This window comes from Ornithodoros turicata, chromosome 9 (assembly GCF_037126465.1).
Source record: "Ornithodoros turicata isolate Travis chromosome 9, ASM3712646v1, whole genome shotgun sequence".
NCBI classification, from domain to species: Eukaryota; Metazoa; Arthropoda; class Arachnida; order Ixodida; family Argasidae; genus Ornithodoros; species Ornithodoros turicata.
Window position 1 is genome coordinate 23348173 of NC_088209.1, and position 12866 is coordinate 23361038.

The 12866-nt window shown below is 43.8% G+C and overlaps 1 protein-coding gene across 3 annotated transcripts; it reads right to left on the reverse strand.

Moving 5' to 3' along the window:
- Window positions 1-1749: 1749 nt before the first annotated feature.
- Window positions 1750-12665, reverse strand: LOC135368396 (uridine-cytidine kinase 2-B-like). 3 transcript variants are annotated; one of them, XM_064601617.1, is made up of 8 exons: window positions 12396-12665; window positions 11796-11955; window positions 11440-11536; window positions 11222-11367; window positions 9826-9923; window positions 9197-9245; window positions 5050-5152; window positions 1847-2021 (listed from the first exon to the last, which is right to left on the reverse strand). In XM_064601617.1, exons 1-8 carry the CDS (start codon window positions 12507-12509, stop codon window positions 2012-2014), a joined length of 777 nt encoding a protein of 258 aa, XP_064457687.1. In that variant the 5' UTR covers window positions 12510-12665; the 3' UTR covers window positions 1847-2011. The 3 variants fall into 3 exon arrangements, with proteins under 3 accessions (XP_064457685.1, XP_064457687.1, XP_064457686.1); XM_064601615.1 differs by lacking the exon at window positions 5050-5152 and having other exon boundaries at window positions 1750-2021; XM_064601616.1 differs by lacking the exon at window positions 1847-2021 and having other exon boundaries at window positions 4848-5152.
- Window positions 12666-12866: the final 201 nt, after the last annotated feature.

Consider the following 12866-nt stretch of genomic DNA (forward strand, 5'->3'; position numbering starts at 1 on the left):
CAACCTCCTTTCCCTTCATCTGCATTTGCACGTATCTGTAGTTGCGCAAAGTGCAGGGGCTGTCTACCCCTTATTATTGCTTTGGAACTTCTATTTTTCTGGCAGCAGCTAAAGCTGTAGAGACATATATTCGTAACCTTCTTTTGGGGACAGTCGTACTTTCTATTCTACATATTTTCTGAGATGACATCAGGGTGTCGTGCTGAAGAGCCCTCGTGAAAAGAATGCACCTTCAATACCTTCAAGGCCTTGATCTCCCAGGCAATCGGCGATTCGATCAGCAATTCCAGCAATCGGTTGTCATCTTCCCGCAAATCAAATATTTTATGTCTAGCGAAATATTGTTAACGTTGACGGGAAAGTATAGAAAAGTTACAATTTGCAATGACCAAGTTTCACAGAGTTGTAACTGGCCCTCCGAGTGCAATTTATTGTAGCACTATTTTAGTACATGTTGAGCACACTTTTGGTAACATTTATGCTGCTGGATACCACCCTCGTTCTCAACTCGATAATGTATGCTTAGGGTTATTCGTTTTCGGGTTAAACCCGATTTTTCGTGATGGTTCCCCCCGAACAAGTTTTCAAGAATTCTGGTAAAACCCGATATCTACCCGAAATCCTTGTGGTCCTTCAACTTGTCTTTCTTTGTAAACCGTCAGAAAAGTGAGTCATAATATCAGTAAAGAGAGCTATTTGTGACAATATATTTGTCCTCCTTTTATAATCCCATCCTGCAGAAGTCAAAGATGAGCTTTTGTGGAGCTCGGGCAAGTAGTTCGAATACCGTGGTCGTTCATTGCCCCAGTTCCGAGCGGAGAAATAAATATTCTTGTTTCTCGTCCCTGTGTCACAGCAGTGGCTTGTTTCATATGCCTTTCGTTTCACCCGAAAAATCCCCGATAACATATCAAACAGAGATCATAGCGCCCGATTTCTCCCCGAATCCTCGTGTGTAAATAGCACCCGGTTTTTCTCCCCTGAATCTGAAAAATTATAAAACCTGAAAACTAAGAACCCTATCTATGCTTGACTGTTGACGTCAGGCTCACTATGTGGGTGTCACAGGAGCACCGATAATTCTTGGTGTCCTGGGAGCCAGGATTTTTTACGCAGATGAGTCCCATGGTGGTACCACATAGGAATCTGTTGTGTCGATCACGAGTTACGAGCGAAAGAACCTGCAGTTTATGCTTCCATCTCAAAAAGGCTGACAGTGTGAAGTGCGCTCTCACTGGCCTCCACAAACGATCTGTCCAATCATAGCGGGAGATTGCTTGAGGAGACCAATCCGAGGCCTCTCTGTCGGGGCACATTGTCGGGCTTCTTCAGAAAGGTGAGGGAAAGCGTAAATTGCGGACCCCTTCACTTGTAGATCACGGACGACACAAGAGATAACTCCCATTCCTTTTGTATTGGTGTTAAAGTAACAGCATCTTTCACTCTGCTAGGAGTAATTCTGGCACTATAGCGCCCATTTAAGTCTGGAAAAATATCACACTCGCATTACTCAAGCACACACAAGAAAAGTGCCAACAACCACATTGCACCATGTGTTTTACTACAGCGCTGGATACAGAAGTTTTTGGAACACGCTCTGGCGCTTTCCTTCCCTCAGAGTGACACTCCAGCAGCGAATGGGACTGTACAGGTGACTGGGTTACCTAGAGTGTGTTCCATAAACTTTTGTCCAGCACTGTACCAATCCATGTACATGTCATACATGTAATAACTACAAACACAAACAGCTGCTCCGTACGACCTTTAAGCTGCATTGTAGTCACTACAATCTGTATAGGCATCGAGCATCCAGCTGCCACTTAACGATGTGCTCCCGTTTCCCATATAAAAAGCAACCCGTATAAAAAATGGTTAATGGGGGTGTGAGGAGAGCTGCGACTCAGAGTAGTGCCTCTTGTTCCCTTCCCTTCGAGACCGTTGTACGTTTCCGTTGCCAAGACGATTTTGCTGTTGCTGATGCAGAAGGTCCTGAATTGTTTGCACAATCAGGTCAATCGCAACTGAAAGCAACAAAGCATATGCCATTTAATTTAGGACCTTATCGGGGCCCCTACTGCGAAATAGTAAACAACGTTTGCAGTGTCGAAATGCAAGAGGTGCGGCGGGCTGGAATGTGCCAAGAGTAAAACGTCGCAGCAAGGCGAATACATCTAGGGCCTCTGCTCCTGCTCCGCTGCAAGGAGCACTTATGTGTAGGAAAAATCAGAAATCGGTTGTAGTAATTAAGATTTGGCAGCCACATATCATAGGCTAGTTAGAAGTATTGTGTTGCAACGCATAAACAAATAAAGAAATAGCGATAATTTGCTATCTTTTTTATTTTATTTATGCATTATAGCACTATACCTATGCGTAGCTTATGATGTGGCTGGTAAAAAACGACAAAAGGGAAGGTATGTATATGTAATATCAAGAAAGCTGATCAATAGATGTAGTTGTCTACCAATTATCACTACTATTACATACTCTTTTCTTTTTTATTTTGCTGTTGATTGGCATGAAAGCAGTCTTCGGACATGCGAACTGAACTATTTTTCTGAAATACTGGCACAGGCCACCTCAACTAGGAATTCCACAACATTGTGCTGTTACAGCTTTGGTGAATGTACTGCTTGATAGTGTGCCGGTGCGAGTACACACACATTTCTAGAAAACCTTCAGTGTATTCTCCACTTACAAAACCGCAGCAATGTTAAAGTGGAGTAAAATTGTTTGTTGAACAGAAACTGGAATTCCCTGCTGTGGGATCATTTCAACTATGGCCCTTTTTGTGATGGTTCACAGAAATGTGTGCAAGAATGGGGTGCGCGTTCTTGTGCTAGACATGCAGCCTTTCCTTTTTAAAAAATAAATGAACCTTAATTCAGTACTTCATTTAATGTATTAATTTTTTCAGTATTTGATGGTTTTACCCTTTGCAAAACCCTACTTATTTGAATGACATGGTAAATTTCAATGAAGATTGTGAGAAATATATGACACACAAGGGGATTGCCATTATGTCCACGACTCTTACAAAACGTACACGTAAAAGACTGCGTCACTGACAAACACTACAAGATCTTTGGTAAGAACAAACAGTTTTAATGATATCACTTCAAATGCACGAATGATGAAGACATCACACTTGGACAAGGCAGTAAATGGATTTTTTTCTGTGGCACCTTCACAAGGAACGAGGCTGAGTTAATGTTAAACGAAATTTTGCCGCCATTGGTTGGTTGACAACTGCTCCAGTGGTCACAAAGATATTCAAATTTAATCAGAGCTACGAGAAGAAGCTAATGACCACCTCACAACCTACTTAACAAGCTGTGCTGAACGTGGACACACACAAAAATAAACACATGGAAGGGAAAGGGAAGCTATTCTGCAAAGCGTAATCTAAGCAGAATAATCGGGACAAGGGGGAAAAATCCGGTCAACAGAGGAAATCAATGAATCATGTAAGCAACACAGTGCAAATGCCAGTACCACGTGACTAAATTTGTCAATTAAAGAGATAAATGGCAAATAACAATGCACGTGCAAGGCAATCAGAGCCACAAAAACAAACAAAGCAGTTACACAATTTACGTGCAGGCGTTAGCGAACGTTGCAGGTCGTAATGTTGCAGGTTTCTGGTCTCTCCAGGGTTCACTGTACATTTGTTATGATTGGGCATGACTAGTGGGAGGTAGCAAATGCTTGCTGTTGTTTCTACCCAAGCAGCGCAACATCTTGGCCCAATATTGGCCCAATATTGGGCCAATATTGGGCCAATATATTGTGCTGCTTGTGTAGTTGGCCTGGAGATAGGCAAGCATACAGGAACACCTGACAAACCATTCTACGATACACTTTCAAATTTTACCTATGTGAAAAATCACATTGCCATATTATTTTGACCTCAATTTTTTTTTTTCTTTCCAATCGTATACGTCGCCGAGGTTTAAGAGATTTTGTGCAATGTTTTGGCATTGCAGTTTGGTGTAGGGTTAAGTTAATTAATTTCTTAAATATTCGTTAATTACGTAGCATTAATTAAATTAAAAGTGACTAAAGTAAATTCTGCGCCCAATACCCTTTGGACCTTTCTAACGAAGGAAACCCCCAAAATTTTTTGCTTTCGCAATACAAGCACGCTTTGCTTTATGAGTAGAGAGTCTTGTTTCGGGGTTGAACCGGGAATAACCCGTTTTTACCCCAAGGTTTGCATCACCGTCACTTCGGGTGGGACCTGGAAAAACCCAAATTACCAAACTCGTCAAGGCGCAAACTCAACCAGTTGTACGCGCACCGATGAACGGTAATAGGCTTTGCACTCCCTCTCGCCATCTCTAGTGCCCTTTCCACTTCTGTCTTTTACGCACGAAAACCTGCTCTTTAACGTATCAAAAGATTTTTGCCCTGGTTTCTTCCTAGTATCTCTTGACAAGTTCACCACAGTGAAGTGCAGGCTTTTGCTATCCCTTTCATATTCAATTACCATTGGAGTTGGGGACACGTGAAAGGCTAACAACGCAGAAGTGCACATGCTGTGCCCGCTTCTGAACAGAAACATGGAACGGTGTTAAAAAAAAGATTGTTTCCTGCTATCAGCCATTGCTAGTGAAACGATTCCACATGATTGCGAGGCAAATTATAGTTCACAAATGTGGCAGATCTCATTTTTATCCTAAAAGCTATCGCAAGAAGAGAGGAAGCGCACTGTTGAAATTTTAAAATGTTTAAAAAATTTATATGTATTTAAATGTATAAAAAAAATAAATTTAAAATGTTACCGCATATCAATGCACTCCAAGTGTGACGTGAACCCAGCAAGGTCTACAAGAAAATGTGGGATCTCACCAGAAAATGGCACTTTATTCTTGAACAAAAGTTCAGTCTTAAATGCACTTAAATTTCGCAAACCCTATCCCGCAAAGGATGGTATGACACACAAGGATGCATCTTGTTCCACGAAGGTGTCTCATAGTTACGCTATGTCGCCAGGCGCACACAAGGAACCAAGGGACAGCTTATCGGTGGACAAGTGAGTGGGCTGACCCTTGGTGGGGTGGCCAGCGATCCTCAGGCGAATGAGTCTGCCACCTCTGTCTGGGGTTCCGCAGCAGTTCCTCTACATGTTTTCCTATTAGGTCAATGGCCACTGAAACAGGGAAGGGGGGAACAAACAAACAAAAGCAGGGACGTCATGCAGTGCTTCAAAATCAGGACTGGACAGGAGGATTAAAACAGGAAAAGAACAAGGGTAGCAACCCCTGCGCAGATGTTGGATAGCACACATTACAATAAGCGTGCAATTCCAAGTGTGATCTATGCCTAAGGGCATAGCCTTCTATATGCTAGGAGGCTAGTATACAGTGAACCCTCGTTAATATGACCCCTGACATACTTGCTTTATGACCGTTTTTCTCAGGAACCGTTCCGCTGGCATATAAATCCCTCTCGTCAATATGACAATCCGTTTATCGGACAATGACCGAGAGTTTTGTCACAAGTAGGGCCAAACACGGGCATTATCTTCCCGCTATTATGACCGCGTCACATGAACCTCAGAGTAGCCCCAGGGAGAGGCTATCTCGTACCTCGCTCAGAGGATGACACGTGTTAAAGTAAGGCGTCAAGGTTTGGGATGTCCCCTGAAATCGCTGGCCTCGGGATTATACTCGTATCGCTTTTTGAACCACCGAAGTGCTTAAAAAGGCGGGAACCAGGTCACACTGTGCTGCTGTTTTCACGTAAGGATGGTCGGAATGAAGCGGAAGAGGTCTGATTTGGCAGCCGGAATGAAGAGCGGCGTTACTCGAAGGAGGCAAGCGAAGCCCTACAGGTTGCCTCGTTATTTTTTTAGCAGATAAAGGTCGATAACGTGTCTGCAATTGATGGTGCTACTGTCCACTTAGAAAAATTAATGACTGAAAATTGCTTGACGTAGTCATTGTTAACTGATTTTTCAGAAAATAAATCATAATTACGTCGGCTTTTGTTGTGCGTGGCGGTGTGTCCGGTCTGCGGAGGGTGCGTTTCTCATTAATATGACAATTCGATTTATTAACGAGGTCATATTAACGAGGTCATACTAACGAGGGTTCACTGTGTATAGGAGGCTACGCTAAGGGCCTGCGCTCTTTCTGCTGCGGCAAATCTAGAATTCTGCGGCAGGGAATAGGAAATCCTGCAATTTTCTGCAGCGAGTGCTTGCGCATCTAGGCTGACTGGGATATACGAGCACAAAACCTTTATTAACTTGCATGACATAGAAGTAAAGTGTCTACAGATCCAAGATGAAGTTGCAGCTAAGCATCACATGGTGCTTTGTGCTGTTTTAGGAGTACCTAAACACAGTTAAGGCAGTTATGGCTCATTATTTTATTCCCCACATCCTCACCAGCAACAGGGTAGAGTATCGCCTCTGGCGATGAACCTCCCCACTCTCCATCTCAAAATAAAGTTGTTGTTGTTGTTGAACAATCTGGCAGTTTTGTAGAATTCTTCATTACCATACTAATCTTTACACTCTTGTCTCCCCAAGCGGGAGTGTTCAGTGTGCTTGGTGGGATGTCGCTGATGGGGTCAACACAGAAGTACTAGTAAAGGTGGTAAAGATGGGATGGATGTGAGCTCAACCAGTGCTGCCAGCGTGAGGTGCAGTCAAGATTCGTAGTCCCACAAAATCCCACATAAGACTCCAATTCCACGATACATCCTAAATTCCGTGCATTTTCGTGGAAAAGTCGGGGGCCTTACCTATACCTGTGCACTTTTTTTTATCCTAAAGCAAGCTGCACTGGGACCATTTAAAAGGGGCAAGCTGCTCCAAAACACAAGCTCGGAAACCACTGTCGCGATTTCTAATGCTCGGAGCCGTAGCGACGGGGGTGCAAGAGGGGCAGCCGCCCCGGGAGCCCTCACCAAAGGGGGCGCCGAACGGCAGGCCCTCGCAGGTTAGTTGGGCATTATAAAGCGGGAGCGGGGAAAATTTGAATTTACGATCTCGGCAGTGCAAATAAGTGTTTTCATTTCTTTGTTTACAGAGCTTCTGGCGGCAACGGGAAGTGGGAGGGGGGGCGCTTCAGATTTGCCGTGCCCCGGGCGCAAACTCGCCTCACGACAGCTCTGCTAATGCTGATCAAAGCCTGTAACTGTCCGTGGCTAACCTTTCCCTTCCCCCCTTTTTTTTTTTAAACTTTGCATTAAACGTATTCCCCCCCCCCCCTAGTATTTAAAATTAATCCCAGTGGACCTTTGTGTAGCGCTCCTTATCCAAATAGACACCCCTCTGCGTGCCAAAGCAACCCCTAGCCATGTCATGTATCAGGGATATGTAATTTACTCGAAAAATTGTGTAACTTGCAGTTAGCTAAATGACTATCCCAGTTTCAAACTTTATTTTATGTGCCCGTGAATGGCGGTACACCTTAATAACGGTACAGAAATGAACTGACACAATTGACAATTCACGATTAAAAAGTGATCCGTAAGAGATACAGACGTTAGGATCAAAAATGGACACATGCGGAAAACATTTCACATAAGAAAGAAGCACAGCTACGGAACTATGGAGTTATAAAGGGGAAGTGTTGTGGTGGGTCAACGAAGGATAAGGGGCTCAAAGAAAGCTGTAAAGTTTGAGTGACCTTTGGCCTCTAGCAGTTCATGCTTGAAGCTGAAATGGAGGGCATCAAACTGGTTGCTGCTAGAGAAACTTGAATAGGACTCGGATATTGTGTATTGCACGAAGGTGCGTAAGAAGTGTGATATGAAGCAGTGATAAGGGAGTGTGCTTCGCAGTATCTGAGCAGGAGCCGTGCAGATGCTGGCCATTGCAACTACGTACACGTGTGAGTACAGAAAGTCACGGAAAGTGATCTTGCAAGGCCTCGGCAGAACGTCCGTGTGAAAGTGTCACACATGTAACATGGGAATGAGTGGAAGTCCATCGTGTGGCATCGTGAAATGGGCACGCATAAAGAAACTGGCAAATACAGTAGTATTTTAGTAGTATTACGTAGTATTTTAGCTTGCTCTTGATTGGATGCATAGTATTCTAAGTGCCCCTCTTAGAGCAAAGCGGTAATTTTTATAGGGCAAGTGCTCGATCTAGTTGTAGTGTATAGACGTACAGTGCCATCTTGAGATTCACAGCTGAGGGTTTCGAGTGCTAATACACACACAGGAGACCGTGAACGTGGAAAATTATGTAGGCAACAGCTGTCAATACGACACGTGTAGGCGGTAGCCGTGCGAATAAAATTTTTTGCTTCACTGATTTCAAAAGCAACGTCCACAAGTGACATTACTTTTTTCCTCAATGCATTGACTCATTTTGAGATGTTTGGGCCATTTTTCATAAGCATCTCTGTCAGTAACTATAGCATTTTTCTTTTTTGCTCTTGGAGAGGTTTCAACACCCAGTTGCTCCCAGCGGCTTAAGTAAGACCATAAAATTACTGTTTTGTATACACGCACGAAAAAATAGACTGTATGACACCAACATTGCAGAAACTGGTGTATGGATATATGGCATATGCATACAGTGCACATTCATGATACAGACATACTGATCTTCCTACGAAGCAGTATTCACATTGTTTTATGGTACTCTCCTGCTGGAGCTTCAGGGTATGCTTGCAGCTTTGAAACTATTCAAATAGTACATGCATATTTGGTTTCAAAGAGGTATTCTTTCTATATTAGAAATTCAAACATACACTTCCACATTCGATTCGGAATTCAAGCAATACACGCAGTTATTTGTTCTGGTATTAAAAAAATTCAAATATTCACACGGCTCTACTGAGAAGAGCTATATTCTCCTCTGTCATGCCTTGGTCATCATTTCCTATATTTCTCCTCTTTTACATTCTTTTTTTTTTCACTATGCGGTTTTCAAATGGAAAACGGTTTTTCCACTGAAGTCGAAGGATAAGTCCGATGACTCAGGGGTGCTTGTTAAAAAGCAAACGAACAAGGTCATGCAGCACAAAATTTTACATGCACACCACAATTTGGAGTGGAATGCTGGGTTATTAGATGGTTAGAATTACTTAGAAAATCCGAGCAGTTGGGGCTACCTAAGCTGATCTACCTAATGATAATGAGCATTCCCTTATCAAATGTGCCTTTGACCATGCATGGTAGTACAGATATTAAAGCTGAAATACAGCAGAAGGTATAAAGTTTGCACTACCTTCATTGTCAGCTCCTCTTGGTATGATAACATCTGCATATTTCTTTGTCTGCAAAGAAAGGAAGCAACACTGCATACAAGGATTTCTAAACAACATAATGTAAAACCCACGCGGTAGTGTGTCATTCAAATTAGTTTAGCTGGAATGAATTCATCAATTCGTAAATGTTGCATCAGCAATTGGTCTCAAAGAGTAACTACACAAATGTGGAACATTACTTCTTAACGATGAAAGATGAAAGTCACTGAAAAGGTTAGCCAGCTGTAGGACTCCAGCCCACATCTTCTGGATTACCGGTCCAGGACCGGTCCCTGGACCGGTAATCCAGAAGATGTCGGTTGGAGTCCTACAGCTAGCTAACCTTTTCAGTCACTTGCATCTTTCATCGTTAATTTCTTAGGCAACTTGAGGCCTTGTATGTGATTGTCCCTTCTATGTTGTTCCAGCCTCAGAACATCAGTTCTCTCATATTAATTCTTAATTAAGACAAAACACAACATTTCAATTTTTGCCAACGTTTGTCAACTACCGTCTCTCGGATTAATTCTTGCTATTGTTCTACGGTCAGTGCAGATGCAAATAAACACTTTTCCGACCGACACAGCGAATAAGAAAGACTCATACTAACAGGAAGGCAAAACTCTTCAAACGCTGGCTTCACAAACGTCGTATATTGAGTGAGAATTTTCTCCAGGTCTCTGCCACGCTCTTTCACGTCCCTTAACACTGCAATAGCAAGGAATAGAAAATCATGCAAGGCAACACCAGCCTCTTTTTCATATTATGCAGCGTCTTTGCATAGCAGCGCTGTATCGCGTGTCTCACGAAAGTCACGAATGGTCGCGAGAGACGCTTAAGTGATCCCCCTCTCCTCCCCTTCTTGGGCACGTAATAAAAAAAAGTATTATTATTGTCCTCTTTGCTGCACATCGTTCGCAGCTGCCATTGAGCAGGTTAGATAGGTCGGGTTTCGTCAACGTACTAAGTTAACCCTGAACCCAGATCAGACGTCCCTAAAAACTTGGTGTTAATCGTCGAACCTGTTTCGCCAGAGCGGGATAGTGAGATTTCCCGTTTGACAGGGTCACACAGAGTAGTTGGTAACACAGGGTTGACGACTGACACAAAGTTTAGGTACGGTGACTCTAGGGGTGGATTTAAGGGTCTGTCATGGGGGGGGGCGGTCTTAAGGTAATTTTGTGCTTTGCGGCGCAGCATCATCCAGGAGATAGGGTTTTTACATAGGGAACACAGCTGTATGGGAAGGGGGGGGGGGGTCGCCCCCCCCTGGGTGAGTCTAATCTCGGTTCAAGTGTTAACTGATGTTGGTGAAACCGGGACACAGTGTGCCCTTATCATTCAGATGATGAAGGCACTGGGAGTGCTGAGTGTATCAGTCAAGTACAGAAGGGATATCGAAGCATCTCTTCCAGCTGTTCCTTATCTTCTGTCACACCTTGTATGTGAACCAGGCAAATGAACACGCGATTGAAAGCCAGATAGCAGAGTGAAAGAGGGCCCTGCTGTGCAATTCTGCGTAAGAAATATGTAAACTGGAACCAATTTTTAACAAAAATTGAAAAAGTTGTTTAAGGAACAGTCCGTTTGAGTCAATTTGGAATCCGTAGTGTCATATTACTCTATATACAGGTTATTTGCTCTAACGTGTCCAGAAATTTTATTTAAAGCGAGCGATGAAAGAGAAAAGAGCGCTACTTTTCGGCTACTTGACTAGGAAACAGGTGCTACTAGAGAAGCAGTACGTGTTTCTTACTCAAGTAGCAGAAAAGTACCACTTGTTTTTCTTTTATCGCTCGCTTTAAATATAATTTCTGGACACGTTAGAGCAAACACCCTGTATAGTGTTATTCTATTTAGCAGGTCCCGACTGCTAAAGCACATGCGCCAAAAAGCGTCCGGAGTTAAACTTAGACGTCAGCATCTTTATTTAACTAGTGAGCATACGCAGAAGACCCACTCACTGGTCAGCCCTTGGCCGACGTCTCAAGGACATCAGTGCTTACCTCTCCGTGACAGTCTTGTGTCGGGATCTGTGTCTACGAATAACTTCATGTGGAACATTTCTCGAATCCTCGGGAAATAAAAGAGTAGCAGACCTTCGACCAAGACCACATCGGCGGGATAGATAGTCGTCCACTGGTCCTTCTGCCTGAAATCCGCACACAGAACTGCAATCCACGTGAAGCCCAAAAGGTTGCCAGGTTCGTGACAGTGTCAGTACCTCGAGTTATTGATGAAATCATATACCGGGACCTTGACGACTTTCTCGTTCAGTATGTCACCGAGGATGCTCATCATGAGTCCATCATCAAAAGCATCTGCAGAGTCACGGAAAATATATTCTCATTTCCCGCAAAATAGACACGTGCACACAGGATATGTCGATATCTTACTCCGACACGTTACAAGAACATTCCCGATAATATTTTGGTGGCACGCACGGGTGCAGGTGTCAATGAGACCGTCGTCGGCATAACCAAGTCTCAACTGCACGTGCCAAGATTAATGGAAAGGCCGACTACGATGCCATCGACATATCCAGTGTCTTGTATACCTCAACGGTACACTTCTGCATACCCGGATGATCAAAATTATATCGTCCCTGAGAAGCCAGTTCACTTTCTGCAGGAGAGAGCTCTCTGTAGAAGCTGTCTTGGTGGATGCAAGCGAGGCGACGCTGGGTGTTATCGATGGTACCTTGTCCAACTTTTTCCATTATTTTCCTGCATACTGTCGTCTGAAAATTAAAAAATGCCGACAATAGAATGCCTTTAGGCTGGTTTTTCTTGCGTTTTGCGGCCACAGGTCTTTGTTTCTTTTTTCCCGGGGGGGGCGGGAGGGAGGGGGAGTAAGGAAGTGGTTTGTGGAGGTGCTGAGAAAATCCCTGTAACTAGGGGCTTCTGCAGGATTTTCATCTCGGGAGGGGGTGGGGTGGGGGGTTGAATCTTGAGCGGGGTGAAACCCGCGTGTACGTTTTCAACCATTTCTTCGCCTTTTTTGGAGCTACACGCGTTGGTTTTTCAGAAGTTTTTTTTCTTTGGGGGGGGGATAAGGGGATGCTGTGTAGATCCCTGCCAGAAACAGTGTTTCAGCGTTGACAAATCACAAGTGGGAGGCGCAAATTGGGAATGCTCTTCAAAGGTGACATACGCACATGTGTGCAGCCATGAAATGTACCTTGCCAGAAGCTGTTCCTCCTGCGACACCGATGAGGAACGGACTTTTCGTTTCAAAACCGCTAAAATGGTAAGGTTTCCCAAGCGGGTCCTTCGAATTGACGCTTTCGGCCATTTTTGTATTTTTCGGCGACGGATGCAAGACGGTAGCAGCTGTAACAGCAGCACAGCACCTCCGCGATCTACAAACGGGAGCGAGCGATTCACACCACAGTTAGTACACCCAATGCCTACACCATACCGCAGTACAAAATCGCTACGTATGTTTCACCCCTATATAGACATGTCAACAGCTCAACAATATGCGCGCAAGACCACTTTATAGTTATTGACCTTATTTATACATACCTAAGCGAAAATGTTGCTGTATTCACTTGTAGATTATAGATTTGTTTGAACATTGCGAAGCAAGTGTTACCTACAGGGCAGAAGAAGAGTAGTAGTAGTCCTACATTTTTGGTCGGAGCACGGC